Source organism: Hetaerina americana, unplaced genomic scaffold, assembly GCF_022747635.1.
Source record: "Hetaerina americana unplaced genomic scaffold, ioHetAmer1.1.p SCAF_6, whole genome shotgun sequence".
NCBI classification, from domain to species: domain Eukaryota; kingdom Metazoa; phylum Arthropoda; class Insecta; order Odonata; family Calopterygidae; genus Hetaerina; species Hetaerina americana.
This window is the reverse complement of record NW_027287205.1, coordinates 57132147-57158255: the sequence shown is the minus strand read 5'-3', so window position 1 is coordinate 57158255 and position 26109 is coordinate 57132147. Positions and strand designations below refer to the sequence as shown.

At 41.9% G+C, this 26109-nt stretch overlaps 1 protein-coding gene across 1 annotated transcript in view; it reads right to left on the bottom strand.

The window, feature by feature from the left end:
* The window catches only part of Smg5 (Smg5 nonsense mediated mRNA decay factor), a 315083-nt gene that overhangs the window by 12817 nt on the left and 276157 nt on the right, over positions 1-26109 (bottom strand). Inside the window, exons 12-14 of the mRNA XM_071594232.1 lie at positions 3169-3535; positions 1631-1802; positions 258-457 (exon numbers count right to left, since the gene is read on the bottom strand). Coding sequence (XP_071450333.1) covers positions 258-457; positions 1631-1802; positions 3169-3535 — 739 coding nt within the window. The remainder of the gene's footprint in view (positions 1-257; positions 458-1630; positions 1803-3168; positions 3536-26109) is intronic.

Here is a 26109-nt window from a genome sequence, read left to right as displayed (position 1 = left end):
AGTATTCCATAGGCATCGCCTGGGATTTGAACACGGAGCCTTAGGAACCTTGATGGAACCATCGCTCATCGTCGGTAGCGGAACTCCCTCTGCCATCCATATTACCACTCCCCCCCTTTATGGGTACGACATGCTTCATGGACAACCCCTAAAGCCAGGGTACGCCGAGCTAAAATCTCCCCTTTCCCTACTGATTTGATACAAGGACAAAGGTGAATCACGGAACATATTTCGCGCGCCACGAAATTGCTACTAACCGGCCGACTGCGCGATCCCAACGGGACTAAATCCTTTGGGTGCAGGGGCAACCGGGCCAGCGTCACCGGAGCCGTCGTTTGCCGCCTCTGCGGCGGCCGCCGCCGTCCCCGTCAGCAGGGTGACGAGCGGCGTGTCCGGCTCGTGGACTCCCTGCTGCTTGCTCAGGTAATAGCAACACTCAACCACCTGAAAATAAAGCCTGAAAGAACAAGCGACGCTCGGATTAGCCTAGATGGAAGGAAATAGCAAAAGTGTGAAAAATATGATTCCCCAAAAATGGATTTGGGTTTTTCTTTAGTCAGGTGGAAATAAATTTAGCTACCGTGCACGGTGAATGGCGACACATACCCAATTTTCGACAATATTTTACAGTAAAATATATTACTGGTCAGAGTTTTTGGCTCCATTCCAGGACGTCTAAAGAATTCAAGCATCTCCTTAAATATTTCAAATATATCTACACACACATCCCGAAATGGCGTTTTTTTTGTCCAGGGTATACTTGGCCAAGTAACAATAATTACGAAAATTACATGCATTCACGCTTGGGGCTGAATCACATTCATTACCACCTGCAGTTCCCCAATGAAAAGGATCAGCAACGGCGCAAATATGATATAACACTCACAGTACTGTCTCTAATTTGATCAAAAGACATTTCACTCGGCTACGACCGCTCCACCCGCACGGATGGCATTACTATCGAGAGATAATCCACAACATTGAGCCCAGGAGCATTTACATTTTACAAAGGGGGTGACAATGAATTAAAATACGCCGGGGGGGGGGTGTTGAGGACAACAAATATTAGGCATAAAGATTGAAGAGGACCATCGCATGAACACCCAACCAGAAGCTATTTTTAACGGAAATTCAAACATTGAAAATTACAATAGATCCCTCGTTAACCATTTAATGAGGTACTAGCGCCAGGAATGCGAGGAACACCATTTAAACCAACATTTTCAGTGTTTCTCATTGAAAGAGGAAGATATGAAAGATTACGGACATAATCCTATATATTTCCAACGTCTTCTCGATAACAGATGGATTCACATTTCAAAATGAAATGATTAACAACATTTGGAGAAAATTCAATTTCGACCACTTTAATTACAACACATGTTTTGGGGCGTGTGCGCGTTAAATATGAAAATAATTAAATACAAAACAGACTGGGACGCCAGAAAAATGAATCGGACATACATTAGCATATACTCATCCATAGTGATTTTAAGATTATATACAAGTGATTGTTCTAAGGGGTTTAATACCACGAGTGACTCATTTAACAATAAGAGGAGTAGTAACCGAAATCAGTAACTACAACAACAAAATTTAATTATCACCAGCTGATGGAATATGCACTCACGATGCTTCCTTGTCCTTCTTCTTAGGATACTTGATGAGTGGCAGAGACATGCGCTCGTGACCTCTCTGCGCCCTCAGAAATCGGTTTCCCCTTTGAAACTGCGATTCAAGCCAGCGGATGGTTTCTCTGGCACGGGCGCTATCTCGTTTCAGCTCGTCCAAGGCCGATACAACTGTGAAAAAACGTCAAATAAATGAGAACTAAATAATGCACACACTAGGGATTGCACAAGCTCTAAGCCAGAGAGAGGATTAACGAATGATACCTGCTTCAAAAAACTGGTCACGTATCCTTGCAAAGAGCCATTCACTTTATTTCCCCCACAGAATATTCGTCTCTGGAGACCACACGTACGATTAATATACAATAACGTTATATATTATTTGCAAGTCAACCAAAAGTGGACGGAAAGAGAGTGGAGAAAAGGCGTAAAAGCTAGGCATGGGGAGCGGGGAAAGGATTGATCTTACCCAAACTCCCCGATGAAAACATACCTGAAAATAATTTGCTTTGCCTACAAGAAATATTGACCGTCGAAAGTTCTATAATATCATTTGTGGAAAAACAATTTATCCCCATTAAGTTTATTTTCCTAATTTCAAAATGGTGATGGTCAAGTTTTTAAAATTTGAGAAATTCCGATCGAAATTAATTATGTGGAGCTACGAAGAATGAAGTATACTGTACATGTTAATTTTCCCATCCAAAAGAAATCTCCTCTCATTAAACCTTGGTCTAATACCCGTCCGGTTAAGGTGCATTTATAGGAACTCATACTTTTATTAGGTTCTTGATTTTTCCGTAAATTTTTGCACATAAATTCACGTTACTTTACTCCCGAGTCGTACGACACAGGTTCCCATGTCCTCTCCTTGTATCTGCATATAAATGATACTCTGAAAGTCGTCGCAAGGGTGTGTGTCGGGGTGGTTTTACGCCATAGATCTATTTCACATATTCCTAAAAAATAAGGAACTGACTCATAAGCTGTAAAACTCACACTATGCAAGTTTAAAGCAGCTTTACCTGGCCTCGAGTAATCGAATTTCAATTAAAAGATATTCTATGAATGTGAGACGAGAATTTAATTGTGATCACCATAAAAGAAGCTTCGGGCTACACACTAGTTTTCTTTGATTACACTTTCGATACCACTATATGACTAATGCGCATTAAAATACATCAGGGTGTAAGTATGGTGAGGGTGGCAGGCTATATTTCGAAGAGAAAACTAGATTAAAACCCAACGAAGCAATGGATCGAGCCATCGGTCTATTGTGAATTCTATGAAACTATGACATTCAAACCTTAGCATAAGTCTCGGGACCGAGCTTCTGCTCTTCCCAACTCTCCCCGGAGGTGGCCACCTTGTTGACTCAAAATATCGATATTGGAATTAATACTCCTGTTGGTTTAGATTTCACAGACGTTACTTCTACCGCTGTCGGCGAGAACATGATATCCATTCCACGTGACCAGACAGTTTCGAAAGGCAAGACCTACGCCAAAGGAGAAGAAAGTGAAAGAATCGAACTCACCCACAGTGGGTATGATGACTATAAATTTCTTGGCGTTGACTAGTTGTTTCACAAGAGACATTCTGTAGATCAGGGCATCGGCGTCCACGACGAGATACGGGGAGAAGAAGGCTCCCCGGCGTCGAACCCGAGTCTCCAGGTCGTTCACCTCGGCGCGCAGCCATAACTGCCCCATGTTCTGCATGAGCTGCCGGCGGGAATGGCCGCCACCACCGCCGCCCCGGCCGCCGCGACCACCACGGCCGCCCTTGTGACCTCCGCGGTGACCACCACTGCCGCCGCCGCCTCCTCCGCCCTGGCCACCGCCGCCGCCTCCACCCCCGATCCCTCCCCCGCCACTGACACCCTCCGCGACATCCGGAACAGGCTAGAAGGAGAAGAATGGCAACCGATCAGCACGGAAATTGACTCATACATCCTCTAACCTACCACAATAGGGCCCCACACATTAATAGAATAGGTGGGATATCATTCAAGTGGTACGGGCAAGATAGATTGAGGGCCTACGGATATAAACACACGTACTCTCTCTCGTTGACTGCGTGCGATTAAATTGAAAGTGATTTACCCTCACTACAATTTTTTACAGCAGCAACGCTATAATATTATTGAATTTAATATTACCATAAAACCTGAAGAATAATTAATAAAATACAATCAAATAAATAGCACAATTTGAAATCAAACAATACCAGTCACTGGTGCGGAACACTGCCACATGATATTTTATTAATACATGTTAAGAGTCCTAGAACCTGAGCATTTTGTTTTATTTAAAACATAAAAATACACATTAGTTATTTGGCAGCACATAACCAACATATCGCCTTAACCTTAAAACGAGAAACGGAACAATTGGCAAACATTTGGAGACTACGCGCCAAATTTTGCCTTCCACAGAGAGACATTCGAGCATAATGACACTTTATACGCTAATATCTATCGAAGTGTCGTGGAAAGGAATAAATATTACTCACAAAACAAATATATTACAATCACCCTACATATGTTGAATTTTCTTCACCAAACAAGTGAAGAACCTCACCATCAAGGGAGGAACCTCATCGTTTTCGAATACATAACTGTCATCCGCCATTCCCGTCAGATTTACGCGCCCGTGAATGAATGAAACCGTCAGATTTACGTGCAATCAAATACACAAGGATGATGCCCTAAATTACCTGCCACACACCTACAGCAATTTTCCATTCATTCCTTAAATGAAATGCAATGTGAAATGCACTATCAAATACCATTTTTAACATTTACAAAATCCAAGCATAGTTTCACATTACATTTACAATCGTTAATGTAAAAATGATAAATATGTTCACTTCCTTTGTTCCATTGTGGCTTGTCGAAAAGTTATTTTCCTCGCCGTGGAATAGAGAGAGCTTCCCAGAGTTGGAATAAATAGCGTAATAAAGTATGCATTCCATTCATTCATTTATTCACTTACGAAGCGTAGCAGAGTTTTTATTAAATATTCGTCTACATACCGCTCTAAAATCCGTCATGAGGGCAATTTGAGTTGATTAATACGACAGAAAAGGATAAAAAAAATCCCATAATTAAATTTCCATAGTTAAACGAAACTCAAGGGCGGATGCAATGGCAGCATAAATTATGAGAATGTTCCATCGAATTGCGATGGGTATATTAAAAACTTGGTCTTTATTGCGTACACTTTGCTAACACTCAGCAGAGATCCAGTGAACAGTTAGCAAACAGGGACTTCCTGCAAAGCTGGCGCGGATAATACCATTATCCTGGGCTAATGAAACCGTCTTTGTTGCACTTTCAGGAGCGACTCAATGACTTCCATTTACCAGTAGCAATATAGTGCTCACGTTAACATAGATTTGAAACAAGAATAAATAAATAAACATGCAATAGCAAATGCCTAAAAGCCAATAGCAAATTAATAAAAAGGAAAATACCTTTAAATCATTAAGACACAAGCACCACGTTTTCCAGGACTTACGAATTAAAAAGAAACCGAACAAGTAGTTTGAACATCGTTACAACCGAATGAAGTATACTTAAAATACAATCCACTCTAAGGTTGCATCATTAAAGTGTAATATGCACTGTTGGGGAGGACTCGATACAAGAGGGAGGACGCGGAAACTGAATTCCACGACCACCCCGAATCTTATTCCCCTGAACTGAAACAGGGATACTCGGGAGTTGAATGAGCAGCCATAGAGGAGGTGGGGCGAGCCACGTGAGAGATGGGAATAAAAGGAAAGGGGGGACACTAGCAGGGGGATTGGGCACGGAAGGAGGAAGTGGAAGCTAGGTTGTGGGGAGGGGATCCTTAACCTTCTTCCACCACTACCCCCCTCCCCCCGGGGTTCATCCGGCGAGACGGGAAGCAGTCATCCCAGATGAGGAGTCTCCCTCGAACCGTAAAACTCGAAGACTACGGGATCAGCAAACGGAAGAAGACCCATCAATCCCTCCAGCTACCCCATCTCTCGTCTCCTTCCCCACGCTCTATTGCTCTCGCGATGCAGAACCCCGCCCCACACAATCCTCCTCGTACCGCACTCCGTATACCGTACCCTCCGAGAATCTATCCCCTCAGCACATCCCCCCCCAACCCAACTTTACGTCAACGCCAGACACGGCTCACCCCTTGGCGACACGGTCTGTGGGTGGGTGGGGGGGATGGTGACTTATTCCATCCTTAACCGAATGCCCAACAATGACGACGCGAAAGTTGAAGCCGTGGTTGTGCGGGTCTGGGAGAGGAAACTATCGCGCACTGGAGTGAGAGAAATTGGGATGGATAGGAACGGCCGAATGGAGGATGAAAGGGATTTTACTGCCACCTAAAGTCGTGCTTACCGACCTTTGATGAGGATAACTTTTGATCAAAATGCTAAAGGAACAATGATGTGGAGAGAAAAAATAATAAGGAGAGGCCTCGGAGAAGTTGACCAATTTTAAGTAATAACTTACCAAAATACATACTTGTAAGCATACGGTTTCGTGTGCCAGGAAGTCCTAGCATTGGAGGGAGCAAGTCCACTCAGAAGGTGATGTCGGTGGAGAAAAATACCTCCCGTGGTACCATATAATCGTACACCATAACTATAAGTTTACATTGGCTATCAGCATATTTTTCTTCCGAAAGGAGCACGCTTCGTTAGAAATACTCGTATAAACTGAATTCTTTCTCAAGAGGAATGGTTACGCGAGACACCCACGACAAAAAAAGCAAACGACGATACGGTTGAATATGAAAAATAAGAGAAATTTCAATTCTTAATTCCAAATTTGTAGTCTCTCACTAAATGCATCGGTAACTATGACCGAGCTGAAATTACCTTATGTTTCCAAATATGAGGTGACATCTAGGCTTTAGGAGACGAGATATTTAGAGTAGAGAGCATGTAAAAGTAAAAAAACGAATGGGGAATATCTTTATTCATTAACTTATGCTCAAATTCAGATTCTCGAACAGCTAGCGCAAAATTTTTCTACGCACAGTCGATAGCCAAAGAACACTGATACAAAAGTCTTGAATGATTGACTTTCAATAGAGCTTTAAATTAAAATTCTGTTTACTTAATGATTGAATTAATTTAATTTTAGCATAAAACCTTATAAGCTACCGATGTCTGAAAAAACGAAATCCATCAGAACGATAAATTGCTCTCCAAAATCTAGTCCTTAAGCTGCCAACAACGAAAAGATACATTTCTAGAACGGATCTCAGGCAGTATGATGACTAAGTAATCTCAGAGTAAAACAATATACCTCGGGTTCGAATTCCGTCGCATATAATGTTTTCACAATTCAGGTGTAACCCGATTTTGAAATGAATTTCTGAAATAATAGCTTTCGGAGCAACCAAAAACATACTAAATATCCTTCAGCAAATATTCTTACAAACTCATCACTAACTGAAATCCTCGTTATAATAACGGAAAAAGATATGGAAGTTTTCATTGCATATAATTCACATAATTTGAATGTTTCAACTCTCCTATTGCGCACATCATATTCCACGAGTATTCTCTCCTTATGAGAGAATAAGAAGTACGAACACCCGAACATGGGTAGAAAGAGGGGCCTATTCGTTAAAGTGAGTTTGGAATCGACATCTTGGGTGATAAATTCCACAGTGAAACGCGAAAGCCAACGAAGGATATCTGTTTTCGCGGTGTCAAATGGAGCGACGACACGCCCAATGCACAAAATCAGTTGATACAAAGAAATCGAGGTTCAATTTAAAGGAATCCGCAAAATCGGCCAACTTTTTCCAACACTCCGGGATTTTGGACCGTGTCTCACGGAGCGCTGACAACCTGGAACGAATCCAAAACAAACCCAACTTCCGTTTAATGCCTCGGATATTTCCTGCAACATCAGTTAAGTGAGGAAAGTGGGGCACGTCTTTTTTTTTCATTTCTTCCCTCAAGCTATTTCTAATATCGATACTAGGACAGGGATTAAAAAGACAACAACGACATACCAAAGAAGAGAATTTAATTTTATCAGGGAAGCCTTTAATCAATTGTTATCAAAATCATCCGCGATATTAAGACTGCTTCTATCTTGTGATCTAGACACCAAAGGGTGTACACTTCCGACGAAATAAGAATGCATGACATTTATAATTAAAACTATTAATTACACAGTCAAACCTAATGGAAGTATTATCTACTCTCGAAGACGTATTAAGTCACCTCTCTCTCATATCCTGGAATTTTATCAATAAATGGAATCAAAAAATCAATTTGTATTCCTTCTCGCAACGTTTAGGGATGGGTCGAGACCTCGAGAGGGGTGGTAGACGTAAAGACGACAAGAAACTCGAGTAAATGAGGACATTCGACGGACAGGATAATCCAAACAATAGATCCATGAAGGAACTTTGATAATATACACATTTCTGATGAATGAACCGAAACAAAAATTAAATTAAAATACATCCAACTGCATATGATCTCAAGCTAAGGCATAGGCATAATCACATCCATAATTAAGGCTTTGCCATCCGGCGCTTAATGATGCTCAAGTCGAGCCGCTTTAAAAATGGACCACGATTAGCGAGAGAATCCAGCTACCAGGATCGGTTTTATCAACAGGATTTCAGCGGACCGAACGAGGGCAGTGAGAAAAAATAACCTACCAGGAAACTTAGGCAGAGACTGACTACATCGCCTCTTCGGCGATTAAATAAAAATAACACCGTCTAAAGTATGCGAGGAGACTGCCAAGGACTTCCCAAAATTAACGAATACTCAAGGTGACCGAGATGACACCGAGTTGGAGGAGGAGGGGTGAGGATGAGGGAGAGAGCGGGAACAAGAGAGAGGGGGAAATGAGAGAAAAGAGAACTCATAACAATAATTACTGCCGCCTGGTATCAAGAGATGTAACACGCTCCATTACTCAAAAGAGCCACCACCACAGCGGCAATTAGCAGCCGTGACATCGTGTATAAAATGAAATGTGGCCGCCGCACCCTTGGGACGGCTGCTGAATATATGAATGAGATTTCTGGAAAGGGAAAGAAAACGACAAAGAAGAGGGAAGAAGGAGAACGAGCAAGCACAAAGAGAGCCGAAAGAAATGCTCATAATAGAGGTTACATCCCCATTTCTCTTTTTTAATCAAAATAAGTAATAGGTCGTGTATCGAGCCGAGGGTATCCTTAGGACAACCCTGAAGAACTCGTAATGCATAGCCTAAAAACACTTACAGAAGCAATTCTAAATTTAAAGAATATACGTGTGTGTTTCCACTGCGAACGTGGTTGATAATCCACTTTTTCTCACGCGTTTTCACGACAATCATACGCATCATGTCCGCCCAAAGAGTAGTGCTAGAATGGCTGACGTCAATGCTGTCTGTGTATGCGGAGAGATACATCTACAGCGCACCGTGATACTATTCGCAACAGTTTTACAACGAACAGCTCACTCCAACATAAGCAAAATGGGAGAAAAATTCCTATTGTTCCTATAAAATTCTTATTATTCCTATTCCTATTTCCACTGCCGTGCTTACTCCATTAATTTTCATAAAGCCGCTCCCTCTCATTAAATATTTCAGATCCACATCAAGGTCGTCTCCGGATTTCTTCCGCACTTTCTCCGTAACCGAACCTTTTATGAATATCTACTTCCCTATTTTCCTTCCTCTTAAATACCCAATTTACCGTCGTCACTCGTTCCGAAAGGTTTTGACGGTAACGCAACGCCTGCATATCGACCGCACGACTGAGACTTTCTAAGTACTCATAGCCATCAGATAATCATTTCAATCACTTGATAATCATTTCATTCACATAATGCAAAAATCATCATCGATGATATCATTACCACCCTATTAACTTAACCTCTCAACTTTTACACAAACTCATTGCCTTCGCTTTCTTGTAGTTTTCTATACTCCTTTGATCATCCGATCTTATTAATGCACCCTAACACACTATGAAATACCCAATAGACTTCAATGAACCAAATAAATAGATATTTTACCTTTCATCAACAGTACTACTGTAATATTGTGCGTGTTTGAGGAAATAGCCAGTTAGAAAGCGCACGTGCATGTGGGAGCGAGCGCATCCTTGAGGCGAGCATGATAATTTTCGACTGAAAGCGTTTTAAACCAAATTCCTTAACTCCCACCCATGAGTTTCCGTTGCAGAGGGGGGGAGGTAGGGAGGTAGAGGGAACGTAGGTGGACGGGGTGCGCGGGGGTAGAAACGCACGAGGGGAGGGACGTGGAAATGAGGAGACGTGGCTTGAGCCGTAGGAAGCTATTAAAAAAATTAAGCGGAATCCTCTGGATGGTAGAGTGAGAGGGGGAATTCGGGAGCCTTGGGGGGGTGAGGGGTTGGATGGAGGAGGAAGACGGAGTAAAGGAAGGGTAAAAGAGCGGAAGAGGGTTGGAATGGCTCGAGGGGGGAGGGGAGTAGTATAAGGACCCGAGAAAGGATGGGAGGATGGTGCGCTGTTCCGGAGAGGGAGAAATGGAAGGGTGCTTTTGGACGTGCTCTTTCGGATGGGTTGGGGGAATGGGGACAAAAGGTGGTGGGATGTGGACGAGTGAAAAAAAAGGGGGAGGTGAAAAACACTGCCGGGGTTCCGCAAAGGAAAGAATCCACCGTCAACTCTATTTATGACCCTTGAGAGGATCTTCACAAAGCGGCATTACGTCTCCCCCCCCCATTCCGAGGGAGGGAAAAAAATATTTCTTCTCCCCTTCCCCAAAGAACTAACGCCATTCCACCAGCTCCCAAACACCACCATGGCCACCACCACCACCGCCTTCGAACCCTTCCCAGGCCACTCCCCATTTCCTTCTCGCACAAAAAAGGGGCTGGGGGAAATGGGAAGGGGTGATTCAACGGGGGTGGGGGGGGCGGGAGGGTGCGGATGAAGAGAGAGAAAGAGCGAGAGGGAGCGAGAGAGAGAGAGGTCGATTCAGAGTGCAGGGAGGGCGAAATTACTTTAATTTTTATCGAGACGCTCTTTTCAATTTTCCTCAATAGCGACAGAAAGCGAGAAGGGGAGGGAGGAAAGGATTGAGGGGGAAGGACGTGCCGACGGGGAAGGGGAGGAAAGGCCTGAGAAAAGAGATAACTTCCCCTACCACTCCCCAAGCCCCCCCCCCACCACACACACACCATCCATTAGGAAACTCAACTCGCTTCACACACACACACATACTAACACAACACCCCAGCAACCCCTTTGAAAATATTGCCAGAAAACCCCCATCTCCACCACCCACTCACGAACCCGCGACACTCATCCCACCCTATTTTTTTATATCCCAATATCCCCCATATCCTTCTGCCCAGCCCGTCCTCCTCCCTTGCCGTCATCGTCTCTCTCTCTCTCACTGCCGACTCGGAAACCTCTTTCCAGCTCCGTACGCCACATACGCAAAAACGCGCCAGCGACACTTTCAAAACTACAGTGGAAGGCTGCCAAAAAGCCGAAAATAAAGGCATGCGGGAATTATGAAAAGGGGGAGACGTGGGTGTAGCGAAGAGAGAGAGGGGGGGGAGGCGGCTGATGGGGGAGAGGAAGTAGTATCGGCGGTGACGAGGGGAGGGTATTACCATTTTTTTTCACCTTGGTGATATAAAATAAGTCATCATCTCTTCCACCATCTTCTCTATTCATAAAGGGAAATGCTGCTAAAAGGACTGACTCTACACAAGCCCGCGCCCTTTAAATATATATATTTTATACAATATATTAATATACATGTAATATATTAATATATATGCAACATATTAATAATTATATATATATATATACATAATATATTTTTGTATATAATATATTTATTTTAATAATATTTTAATTTTTTATATACATAAATATATATATTATATATTTATTTCTTTAAAAATATTAATATACGTGAATATTATATTAGCATATAAAAAATAATAAATACAGTAATCAATCCGAAGGTTGTTTTGGTAGGTGATGGTAGACCTCACCCAGTAATAAGCACAACGGTGTGCGAAATTCACACATCAGGGTAGGGGTCAGTGCGGCCAGTTCCTTTCCCCAAAAAATAACATGGCTTGGGTGGAGCTGCAGGTGCCCAGAGAGGCTTGCCTCGGGAATCGAACCCGGGCCCTCAAATAGTCCAACGCTCTATCCCCTGGACAATCGCGACCCACACTAGGAACGCATATAAAGGAGGAACACAGTAGAGTTGGGGAAGGTGGAATCAGGAAAATCACAAGTGTAAAAATATTTCCTAGACCGGGACTTGAAAATCCGGAGTTTAATATATCAAGGTAGAACGGTAGGTATATATATCTATCTATCTATCTATCTATATATATATATATATATATATATATATATATATATATAATATGCATGCATGTTTAAAATACATACATGCACACACACATGTATATACTTTTTTTCACCCCCCCTCGGCCCTCAATGCTCTCCACAGACCACCTCAGACACACACACACACACATTTCCTCTCTTCCCCACCGTTCCAGCGGCACGCCAAAGGCACATGATCCTCCCTTTTTCGTTTATTCGGAAAAAAAAGTTAAAATTGTTTCGGCGTACCTTTCTCCCTCCTCTCACCTTCCCCATCCCTTCACACTCCCAGGACCTGTCACCCGAAAACTCGAAACGACACCGCATCATAGTCCGACAGAGCTCGCAAGGAACCAGCGAACGTATATCCCGTCGAAATCTCATTTTTTTTTAAACCTCGCCACCAAGATAAAAAAATAATACATATTATATATATTCACGACGAAGTAAAAAAAGACTCAGGTTTAGAAGGTTTGAAGGGGGTGGAGAAAAATAAGACTGAGCGCGAATGTGTGTATGTGAAAGGGAATGGATGAACGGCAAGGTGCGGAGAAAGGGGGAAAAAAATGGGTTGACGGGTCGGGTGAAAAACGCGGCGAAGGCGCGGGGGCTGGGTAAGAGTTTACTTCCGATTTATTCATTTTTATCACGGGATTTTTCTCTTCTCTGCGTTAGGGAGAGTCTTTTATGGCACTGCGCTGCTCTCGTCGTCTGACTTATAGAATCTAAAAGAAAACGAAGTGAAAAAAACCCCGGCGGCGAATAAATCCGAACTAAATTGCGCGGGGATGCAAGGATATTATAAAGCCGTGTGAAGGGAAAGAGAAAGGCTTTTAGAAAAGCAAAGGCGAACCGCTCCCTTTTTTTTCAACGTGCACACCTCACGACGTTGGTAGTTTCTTTGAACCAGACCAGCGGGTGAACCGAGGCAAAACTCTTCGCCTCTCTAAGTCAGAGCGTAGACCGAAAGCGGCTTTGGGGTTAATAATTATATACATGTACATATATATCTGACTTTGTTCCCGACGCTACGGTAAATCTCGACGGTGGCTAAGTAATGACCCCTCCACTTTGAGTAGCAACCTAAATTACTTAATAATAATTATTTTTAATCTAAAATATTTTTTATTTCTAATTATTTTGAAAGAAATTTAGATGGTCGACGAAATGTAATGAAGAGATGATTCAAACTTTGTTAATACAATCATAAATAACTAAACTCGCGATCGTGAAAAAGAATAATTCACAACAGGAAGACATCAAATATTATCGCAATTTTAATTACCAGGCTGTGACCCCAACACAATTAAAAAACATATTTACAGTATTCCGACGTTACCAAGGTAAGCATCACTCACTCTGACGATCATTTACTACTCATAAAATAAAAGACAGAGCTACATTGAGCAATTCAATGAATACCAATACTTATAATTTTGGTAATGTGAGGAATCTCCCCACAAACACACCAGCTGAAACTACACCGCTAAAGGTTGATTTTTAATGAAATGAATTCTAAGCGTTCGGTTTTTTCATGTGGAAAATAAAAAAGATGGCCTGTTATTAAAATAATACCTCTATTAAAACTTTTACCAAACAAAAGTTACGCAACCATTAATTACCATTTGGCAGCCACTCACGAAATTTGTATATTGCGTCTAGTAATCATGTACATAGATATCCCCCCATTACCACTGTCGCCGTTATGATTTCTACCGATGAATTCTTTTGGAATGCAGCCACGCAGTGTCCATACTTTTCACTTTTCTACTAACGATTGGAAATATATGCATACCTTCCTTTTTTGAGTAACTTAATTACAATATTTTCGTTTTATCCTTCGCAAACTGCCCACCTGAAAAAACCATGGTCCTGTTATAGTGTAGGTAGATACTTATTATCCATCTTCCTGATAGGGAGTCAAACAAAATGAATTTAGGAAAAAAACCACAAGGGTAAGATAATTTACCTCTGATTTGAAATAATAAGGAGATGACATAAAAGATCAAGCTACAGAAATGAGATCCTGGGTTCGATTCACGGCGACTTCGGACACTCCTAGCTTTGCTTGCAGTATTTAACTTGGCGAACTCCACCCCTAGCTATAAAACTAAACTTATGGCTGATTACCATGGCTTTACTGTTTTTTATTACCTTTTACGTGAGAAATGTTTTAGATATGAACTATTCCAAACTCTGTCAGCTGTATTCAATATTTTACTATACATTTTGTTGGATACATCATAAATATTGGTTGCTAAAGCCATCAAAATATAATATCAAAAAAGCCAGGAATCACTCTTCCACATCTACATAAATAACCCGCGATCCACCAAAAATGTGTGTGACAGGGAGTGTAAACACCAAGAGGGATGGTTGAGGTATAAGGAAGACGTAGGGTGGTAAAGGATTAAGTGAAGGAAAAAGACATCTACTTAAAACCCAAAAAATACCTGCAAATCCATTACATGCCAGCGGAAAACCTATTCCAAACAAGCGTTCATTTCAGCCACTGTAAGAGTCACTCTCGAGTAAGGTTGAGTGCAAACTGGGTATCATTTCAAAAATATGCCACACCCATTCACAAAATGATGCAGCAATGTAGGGATTTACTTGTAATTTATAGGCAAATTTATTTTTGTGGATTCCACTGCAGTGAAAAATGCCACCACCTTACTGCTATCTTACATTTATATCCAAATATGACTATGACTACGACTGAACGCTGCTTAGCAACAATAGAAGCTCGATAAAAATGACTTTTAGAACTGGACAAAAACTGACCTAGGAATGCTGAATGCCACGCGGAAATTCGGACTATTCGCATACTAAGGTAGCGTCGCAAAAGCTACGGGAAAATTTAAAAAATAAAAAAAACAGACGAAGAAGCCGTTACTTCTAAATGCAAGGATAGGTGAGTGGGCTCTCTCGCAAGACACCATGGATTTTCCCCCGCAAATATTGAGATATTTTAATGAAAGCCTAGGTTAAATTCACTACAATGTAATTTTTTACAGTAGAAGAAAGTCAGTGCATAAAAATCACTCCTTTTCTTGCCTCGAATCACAAAAGTACCCCGGCGATTTGTGACGTTGTTGCCCAATCCCTCACTCCAACATTTTCCCACCCAGCCTTCACTCCAACATTTTCCCACCCAGCCTTAAATAGCGATAAATGTAGCGTTCATTGTTTATCATATGGTTATATATTATAGGCTGTTCTAACCCCATGCAATCGATATGCCATTTAAGTTCCCCAAATTTACCTCATCACGGATTCCTAGCGCAGCGAATAAAATATGCGCCACAATGCGAATTAATTAGCACCATCAAGAAAGGAATCCTTAAAAAACTCTCTCACAAGCAGAGGATAATTTTTTATACGCAACAAGAGGGTGGAGGAGAAAATTATATATTACTTTTTCTCTTTTCATAATATCTTCCATACAAACTTGTGTAACTCCTGTCATATTCATATATATATTCCAGATAACGTCTTCCTATTCTGAGACTTCGAGTCCCTTCGCCGATGGGTTAACGGTCTGCCCTTCCCCTGAAATAATTTACTTCTCCGTCTAATGTCTATGTCACAATAACTTCTCACTCTTGCCATTCTAGTTCTACAATAACACTCCTAAAGTATCCGACACACATCTCAGTCAGTCAAAATCAACCCTTAATAGGGAATACTCAAATTTTTCTAAAATAAAATAATGTGAGGAGCGAAATTTTATATACTACCAATATTTGCTGTCAACGGTAAAAAAATTTCTTACGTACTCCACAAAATAACAACAACCAAGGCAACACTCGAAGATATAATTATCTCTTTATCCATCCGATCCTTTTTGGTACACACTTTGCCAAGATTTATTAATAATAAATTACAAATTTGGATCTCATATGCAAAATGGCCATGAAATAAAAGTGTTGGCTCAAACGTGGATATCAAACGTTGAAACGCTTCACCCCCTGTGGAATTTTTATTGAACTTTTTCAGTGCCAAGTGACTTAGAAGGAACATTTCCCAAATAAGTCATTATTGGAATACTTGCTGAAGCCCAGGAAGCCAAATCCCCTGGGATAATCCGGTTTTCCTGGTTAGTATTCATCCCGTATTACCACTGCAATACTGTACAGAGCAAACAGCATACAGACAACTTGTGAATAAAATTTTACTCCTGAGAAGCGGGCCCCGTTGTGAAAGCAACGTCCCAAAAGCTAGAGATTAAAGCTACAGTACCGATTTTCAATCTTTCAAGGTAAAGATTCCCATTTAGAGTTCACACATGCCTACCATGAACTCCTACGCAGAGTAAACTCCTATACAGCAGCAACAACACCAAAGCCAAGCTAAATTCTCATCCTCACCCTTTCGCCACCCTCCGTCTTTCCCATAATGCCTCAGCCCTCTCTAAAAATCCCTCTCACTCCATCACATTTAAACCCACAAACAAACTATTCCCGCGTCGTCAGGATCGGAGTCTTGGAAGGGGTTGTTTATGCTCATGGAAGATTTCTCCCCGTTCCCACACCCCGCCCTCCGGCATCCCTCAAATCATCACCCTCCCCATATGCCAAGCGTGTTTATATTGCCTCCCCAGACGCAACCGTCCACACCCAACTTTCGGAGGCGTCGCACCCACCGGAGTGATTCCTTTTTCCCGGTTGGGCAATGTGCCACCGACTGCGCATCAAAGGGTCCGCGGGTACTCGCCCCTCACGCGGAACCTGGATCCACGACCCACGTGCTCCCATAAGCACTCAATATTTTTGGAATCTATTTTGGGTGATGGAGGGATGACGGGAAGAAATTAGTATCGTCAACTCCATAAAACACGGAACGATTTTAATGTGTAAAACGTTCCGTTATGACATTAAGGGCAGGGAATTTTCTTTTAAATATCACACGGCGTATGAAACTAATCAGCGACGATTTTGAGTTTGTTGATGCTGCAAGAGAGGTAACAGAGAATTATTATGTCGTTAAACTTCAAACCATTAAATTGGTATTGCTTTCAAAATAAACACGCACGAGAAAAAACAGTGCAGACGAAATGGGACATGATTGAAATAATGACCGAAATAAGTATAGAACGGAGAAGAGCAAGTATACTACTTTCCATAGCGTGAAACCCAGGTTGATGTTTTGCTAAGAGTAAGAGCGACTAAGCCAGAATTACGGCGTGTATATACATTCACATGCACAATTACACACACATCAAAATTCAACATTTAAAGACAATTAGTCGTATCTCTTTTACTATAAGGATTGTGGACAAATATGACATTTAAAACTCTTTCGCCAATAAAGACAGATAAAATTACGGGGCTAATTGTTTTAGTACGAACAATCCAGAGGGAAAACCTGAGCGATACAATAAACACATTTAAATGATCCGTGAATATTAATAAGCAAGTAATGAAGCGGAATATAAAAATGAAAAAAAACTACTTCCAAAGGGCATAAAAATATATCCCAAGCACTAAAATCACGGGATGTATACATATATATATATACATATATATATATATATATATATATATATATATATATATATATATATATATATATATATATATATGTATATATATATATATCCGTCGAAAGCAATAACAACGAAATAAAACAAACCGAACAAAATCCCTAAAAAAACACATTCACCCACATACGAACACACGCACACACTTCACGTCCCAACGAAAATACAATATGCATTAAAAATTCTAATTGAAACGCGAATATTTTTGGGGGCTCCATAAACGCCACCTCCTCCCACACCCTATCTCCCTCACTTTACCTCCCCTCTCCACGGTTTCACCTCTCCCATCACTACGCCCGTCTCCATTTCCTTCCCCCCCTCACCCCAAATACCTATTCGACCCGCTCACGCCTCCTTCCGCCGCCCCCATCCGCCCCCTCGGCTCCTCTGACGGCCACATAACCCCATCGTCGCCATAACGTGGTCTACTCCTGTTCATAAAATTCAGAGACGGGTGGTCGTCACCTCCAACGGGCCATAAAATTGTAGCGCTCTGCTAAGCCGTCTCCTCTTTCCCTGCCCGAGCCCCACGTCCCACTCCATCACAACCCTTCTCCTCCCCCACCCTCCCTCCCGCAGCCATCCTCACCAGTTCTTCCCTCCGCCACGCCCCGGCCATCCGACCCCCCCCCCTCTCCCCAACCTACGGGTTACGCTCGCCTCGCCTCCCTCCCACACTTTTCCGCACCGACGCCCTGGCCCCCATCCCCTCGGGAATATTTGAATTGGCGAGGGGGGTGGGAGCGAGGTGGGAAGTGAGGATGATATAAAAATGGGAGGAGGGCGGTTAAAAGGTCGTGCCCGCGGGTTATAAAAAGGAGAGATGGATGAAAAAAAAATAAAATATTTTTTATTTAAGGGGTGGGTGGGAAAGAAGGGTGAAAAATTAAGGCTCGGAAGCTTGGGCGCATGTAAAATGCACGGATGCGCGAGCACGGGGACACGTTTTGCGTATGCACGCCGGCGCGTTCCGCGTACGCGAACGTATACTCATCTTTTTTCTTTTTTAAATCATCCCTTCCTTGCTTCATATTTCTCTTCACCTTCCGGTCTCCCACGCTCTTCTCGGATGCCTTCCAATACACTCCAACACACCTCATTACCCGCTCCCGATGGCTACACCTTTAAAGGATGATGAAGCCCTTCGCCCGGACGTATATTTATATATCTTCAAAAAGGAGGCAGGCAGGGGAGATGGGGCAGTGTTCCACCTACTCGCCAAGGATACTGCCAGCTGAGACTAAGGGCACGACTTAACATTGATTGCTCGGAAAGGAATCAGAGCGAAGAAATATTTTTGCCTACAACTACGGTGAATTTTTGCATGCGCTTCTTTTCCACACCAAGGAATGAAATATGGAGAAATAAATTCTAGATGGATTATAAAGACGCATCAGTGTTAAGTTTGCATATGTTTTAGAGGTGTTCGGCGTTTTCAAATGTTACGATTTTATTTACTTGACATACAGATTTTAAGCAACATGCACTGAAATAACGAGTGTTCGTGGCTGGTACAAGCTTACATTATATCTGAGGCATGTCTGATGGAAATGAAATTCCTGGGCTTTCGCTGACAAAAGTATTAGGTGAGAAGCCTGAGTTTCCTGAGTATGTATAGTTTTGACGATGGCCTCCTCCGTTCGGTTGCAGGAATGAAAATCTGACATCGTTTTTCGAACTTGGTATTTTGTTTTGTACACATGTAAAGCTGTTTGTTGGCACACTGCAATTACGAAATATCGCAACCCGATAATTACGAAAAATCTTAAATTTGTAGATGACTACATTAATAAACTCAATAATTACTAATTATAATACATTACACAAGATGGATGACTGATATATACACAGACATGCCAGATTAACAAAAGATGACTCGTTATAAAATCAAATATTTAGAAAGATCGGAATGCAGCGTTAACCTTTGCTTAGAGGAAATTCTGAGAATAAAAATAAGTACAGGACGATTGGTACGATTTCATCGCAAACCTTGCCAACTGAACTATAGAAATTAATATAACTCAATAACACATTATCTTATCCTAATTTAATTCTAAAAACAACGATGGATTTGTTACCTCGCCCTAATAAAAAGAATATTAAAAGAGACATTTTCCGATTATGAATGATTCTAGAAATAACGAATTGCTTCCAAATCCGTTTCCGATTGTCGAATATTATTCTTTAGAGTAATACCCCAGTCAAACAAACGAGGCCAAAACGTCCACGGCTTGCATTTTGCCGGAGGTAATGGATGTCGTCGTCACAATATCTCGACATGATATCCATAATTGGCAACGTTCTTACACAATAAAGACAAACACAGTTCAATACAGGTATAAGAATCGAGGAATTTTTTTACCACCGAAAATAAAAATAAACCACACTCATGTCTTCAAAAAATGCAATTGAAAATCAACTCTCGGCAAACTAATTTGAGGTAGAAATGACCCGAGTGGAAAACACCGTTCCTTCTCGATTTATGCCCATTACGAATACGTATATTTTTTAGTAACGCTGCTCTCAATTAAGCCCCGGCTACCGTATACTACGTAAGGCAAAGTCTCGACGGGAGCATTAAAAAAAACGTGGAGAGGAAAAAAAAATAAACGCTAGACTGGAGAGAAGGAGCCGTCTTTTAACTTAATTACGGACAGACTGATCACTCAACTCGCCTGAACGAAATACTCTTCCCTCAAGGCCCCCTCCACCCCTTCTTTTAAAGCCTCGCCTTTTTAACCAACGCCTCCTCTCCACCCTTCTCTCTGTCTTCTCCTCCCCCCGACCCGCCACCCACTTGGGCCGCTAACAACCTGTTACCGCTGGGTGGAGGGATAGGGAAGGCATTCGAGAAGAGACGAACGCGGTGGGGCGGTATGACAACGGGGGGAGGACTGGGGAGTTACAGAAGGGGGGGGACGTAGTGGGGTGGCGGGGACACGACGTGGGGCCACAAAAACGTTATAGGTAGAGACTGGCGAAACTACCTCTCCGTGAACGATAACCCCAGCACTCACTCGATTACCATCTCATTTCCATGTTGACGAGGGCACTGCATTCGCTCAAGCAGAAGGTAGGGGATAAGGAAATGACTTGAGGCGTGCTAGATGGGTTACGGGAGGGGGGGTAAGGGAGAAAGGAGGAGATATCCTCGCGGAATGGGGAGGGAGAAAAAAAAAGGGGCACGGAGGGGGGAAGAGATCTCGCCTTCGCCCAAATCCTTCCTCCCGGCATTGTTCCAAAACCCTTTACGCGATACCCTCCATCAACCTCGCTCACTGAATGGGAATACATTAATTCCTTGGATGGGTGGGCATATTTTTTTTCTCGGGAGGACGGGAGCAGTTAATTTACTCCCTCCGAGCTCTTTTCTCGAAGGATTATGAAAACGCGCGCGAGAGGAGAGGAATGGAAGGAGCGGGAGGAAGAGGAGGAGACGGTGAGGGAGGTGGGAGCCCCCCTCCTTCCCCAGACCAAGGCATTGCAATAAACCGAAGAAATGATCCACGTAAGGGGGAGTGGGGAGGAGGGAGCTATCAATCCGGAGCCAAACTGGCCACCGAAAGAAAAATACTCTCTCGGAGTGAAGTGAGATGGAGGAGGATGCACGTGAGGGGTGGCAGGAAAAGGGTTACCTCAGGGTCAGGAGGAAAGGTTTGGCGTAAAGGATGTCAAACCATCCGAGGAGCAGAATGAAGAGGGTGGAGAAATCAGTAATTTTTCGGGGTAGAACCATATTTCCTCACATACGTTTCCCAGAATAAATTTGCATGCAACAGAAATAACCATGCTGCTACGTCTGTATCTCGATCGGAGTAGTTGAAAATGCTGCGATCTTTATACACCGATACCCCGCATTCGAGGAAAAAAATGTTCGCAAAGTCAATTTTGAGCTAAGCTTCTCAGATTTATGAAGCAGTCAAATTTCGGTAGAGGATTGACCAATTTGAGGCCCGAGAAGCTAACAGGGTGCGCATGATGGGCATACTAATTTTTAAGGGTTTCCTAGTTTTAATTATTCATTAAATGGTAAGAACTTAAAGTTTAATTGATAAGCGAAGTTGAGACAAATGGAAGCACAAATGAGTGGGCATGAAATGAAAAATAAAAATAAAGTTTTTAAGGAAGATCCTCGGGTAACTCAAGGGACCTGCCTGCCACAAGGTAACCAATACCACCGCCGCATCCGTCACGGTAGAGCGCCATATAAGCTGTACTACATCTTCCGCCTTTTTATTCCCACTGGGCCAGGGAGGAAATTATGTGAAAAAATATAATCGGTCATGGGGAACTCAAGGAAGACACGTACCCCCTGAATTGAAAAGTTTTTCTCTAGTGTCAAAGGGAACAATCTTGGCAAACCAAGAACTATGAGCCTAAATTAAGTTGATTTAACTCATTTTTCAAACGATTCATACTTCTTATTTAGTTTCCTATTGGTGTGCATAAACTATCCATATGTTAGAAATAAGGTAATTGACACAATTACTTTACGTATTCACGTATGCATAAAACTATTCAGCGTTTTTAAATCAATTTCTTCTACCAATAAATGTCACACTAAAAATAAACCGCTAAAGTGAACACCAAAACTGAAGGTGAATATACTAAAAGAAGTTAGACATAAGGTAATTGACACAATTACTTCACGTATTCACGTATGCATAAAACTATTCAGCGCTTTAAAATCAATTTCTTCTACAAATAAATGTCACACCAAAAATAAACTGCCCAAGCGAACACCAAAACTGACGGTGAATATACTAACAGCAATACAGCATGGGAAATAAAATCTACCGAGTCAAGCATCAATTGCTTGCTCGATAGTGAGGATAAAGAAGACCACCATTTCAAGAAATTAACTGTGTGGCAATAATAATATTCCTAGGGCAGTAGAGTAGTTCAACATTTCCATGTTTTTAAATTCAGAAAAGTTAGCGAAATCAGTTGGAAGAGATGAAAGCTCACTGAGGTAGTTAGATTTATATTCCTGCAAGACATTCCTTCGGTTTACAAATCAGACAATGAATTAAAAGTTCTTAATGAGCACATTAGATGATATAATAAAAGAAATAAGAATAGGGTGGGATCCAAATATGGGGTGAAGAATAAATACAGAGTGAGATAGATTGAAGTCTTTAGAGATCATAACATGAAAAATATCAGTTGGGGCTAAAAAGCGAACGCAAGATGGTTGAGGGAGGAAAGAAGTCGCTGGGACACATTTCAAGAAAGACAGATTATGAGGATGATGAGGTATTGAGAGGCAAGGGGATGATGGGGGTAATAGAAGGGAGAATGTTAGTCAACCCAGGAAGAGGGAGGAAAAGTATGGGAATTTTGGACAGCACCAAGGGAAATACGAAAAACTAAAAAATTAAGAAAGTAAAATTGCATATCATAAAGTTTACCTCATTGTGCAATAGTGTTTTGAAAGTCAAAAACAACGCCCGATTGTTGTCAGGAAACGTCCTGAATCTGGCCCTAAAAGCTAAGCAACCTACAATAAAAAGGGAGTGCTAAACATTACCGCAAAAATAATCCCTATGCAAATATTAACAAGGGTGGTAAAAAATCAACTAAATTACCGTGAAGTTATGAAGCTGACATTATCGATGAAATAAAGTACATACACCGAAAAGTAAAAAAGTTATCCAGCATGACCAACGCACCATTTCAAGGCGGTCGGCAGAAATCAAAACACTAGAAATACCAGCGGCATCCTCGTCCAAAATCCCTTCTTCCCTCTGCAAACAAAAAATATGGCAGTAATCCGCATATTTTCATCCTCCCGCTTGGGTGCGAAGGAATGGTGGAGCTGGAGGGGAGGGAGGAGCAGGACGGGAAGGATGAGTATGCGGATGGGGAAGTGTGAAAAATCCGAAAGGCAAACACTAGACGGATTTCTCAGGCGACGCCGTGAAGTGGGAAGGGGGAAGGGAGTGGCGGAGGAGGAGAGGGGGTAGGGGCGAGAGCGAAAACGCGGCAGTAATCCGACGATAGATCGGCAATGAGCTCCGACGCCATCGGAGCGTAAACAGTTCGGGAAGGGAAAGCAAAAGAGGCGAGAATGAAATAGGGAGAAAATGGATGCCGCGGAAAAAGGGGAGAGAACAGTACGATCGATGGAAAGTGAAGAAGAGATAGCGAAATCATAAAAATACAACGTTAGCAAAAGGGAGGAGCGGTGAAACTCCTTGAAAACTACGTAAATATAGATTATGTATGGTGAATTTTAAATAATACGTTTATATCGGGGATCGGGGTATTGCGGTGGTTAACGTAATGGCTTCCCACCCTGAGGGCCCGGATACGAATCCTGGCGACGACACGTACACATCAGTGGTATCCCGATCCCTACTTGAGGTGCTTTGTGGAGAGTAGTTAGTGTGAGTACGCCGTCCGTCGAATGGGACGTTAAGCTGCGGACCCCTTGGCGCCTTTCGTTTAGAGCAGGTGGTTTATCTCCACCCTTCATCCTTTCCATCCCTAATGGCGCAAATGACCTCAGCTGTCGGTCGCCTCCCATAAAAAAAACTACTACAAATAATTTATCACTTTAAAAGTTGCAAAGGTAACATATATTTTTTCAATAAATTTAAGAACAGAATGGTTTCAATGACTTCAACGAAACAAAGGTAAAATAATGGAAATTTCAAGTATAGTTACAATGTCTTTTATTATTATTAGAAGTCGGTGAATCAAGCAAGGTGAAAATGAAACGATAAATATGAATTTTAAGGTTTGATATACGAGATATTAAGGCAAAACTATTCCAGCATTGTTGACCTAAAAGCAACAGGACCGGTTCTCTAGTCTATTTGGAACGTGTACAAAACATCCCCTGAGAAAACAAAATAATCAACCCGAAGGTTGATTTTGACAGCAGAGGGTAGAGAGTACCTCAAACAAAGTCCTAAGGCGTGAGAATTCCAAGCATTCCGGCTAGGTGGACCAGTTCCTTCCCCTGGGACACGCGCGTTTTCCACGAAGTTGAGATACCAAGAAAATCGTGGAATCTTTGGATGAGCTTGTCCAAAGGCAACACACAGGAATTGTACCCACCACCCTCGGTTAAGCAGTTTAACGCTCTAACCTCTAGGCAAACATTTGCTTAAAATTTTAGCAGAACAACATGTGATACATATTTACGATATGTTCTTGGATCAAATGCCTCTTAGTCAAAAGCAACATTTCACACGCGTAGGCACTTTCGCTAATTCATACATCTGGCTTAATGGTTGGGTAAGTAAAGGAGCTAAAACTGATTTCCGCGGCGACTACTGTGCATACTTTCTTCCCACCTCGAGGGCACTGTTTGGAAACCCGAGAGAGAAGATTTCATTGTTATTCTTAGCCTCCGTAACGTGTGGTGAGTACTATATTTAATAATTTATCTTAATAATAATTTTGGTCGGTCGGATGGGGCATTAAACATGAGACACCTTGTAGTCTCTAAATAAAATGCTGGGTTTCTCTTTGGCACATTTCTCTCTCCATGAAAAATTCTTACCTACCCTCACACTACTCACATACCTCAGGGCAAGATGTTTTCTTCGCCTCGTTAGCTCCAAATATGTCTATTCGAATCCAAAAGATTGTATACGTACTTTCTAGGACAGACTACAAGTAACGTTTTGCTAATGAATAAACTCTCCTACCCTCCTAGAACTTAAAAAATTCTACCCAGGATGAAAATAATCTTAATTTTATTTGAAGTGTGTCTCATTTTACCTTAAAGATGACTAGTGCATGGCTCAAGAGCAGAATGATATGAGGAGAATGAACATGATCATATGAAGTTTGCGACGCATGCAACAACACCGTCTGCGTGATCTTATATATACCATTTAAAACCGCAGTTTAAATATGAGTAAATCCCGCAGTGATTGATTATAAGACATTTCAATATCACTACTCTCAAATTAATGCCATTCTTCCGATTATTAATTTTTTCAACAAAATCCTTTATATTTCATATGCGGAGCCACCGCGGACCCAGCTTCAAATTACCATTTCGCAACTTCTGCTTTTTGTCCACAATGTCGAAAATGTGTCTTCAAACTAAAAAAAACGGACCGCATGGTTGGTTAACGCCATCATTTATTAAAAAGTCTCTTTACTGGTTTAAGATAAATGCTCCCCGTAAGCCTAATACATCGATCGCCATTCCACGATCAAAGTAGGTTCTGAATCGCTTCGAAAAGCAAATAGGGAAAGAAATTGGAGTTCTATTCGGAACATTTCTGAATCACAACATGCATTTGTACACCTAAAAAATACCAATAGTTACCCGAGCTCGATAAGCCACGAAATAACCAGCCCCTTATTCGAGGCTCTATCAACTTTCGAAGACAGAATCTTGAGATAAGAAAAATGCTGCCGAAAATTTGGCCTAATTCCATAGACACAGAAAAATCAAGGATGTCAGTCGTATAGCATATGAAGGACATTGAATGAATGCGCTAATAAGTTTCAAAATAATAAATTTCCCTTCCTTCTCCAGGGGACTTAATAATTTTGTTCCAAATTTAAAAGGCGGAGGAAATTTGAAACTCTAATCCACTA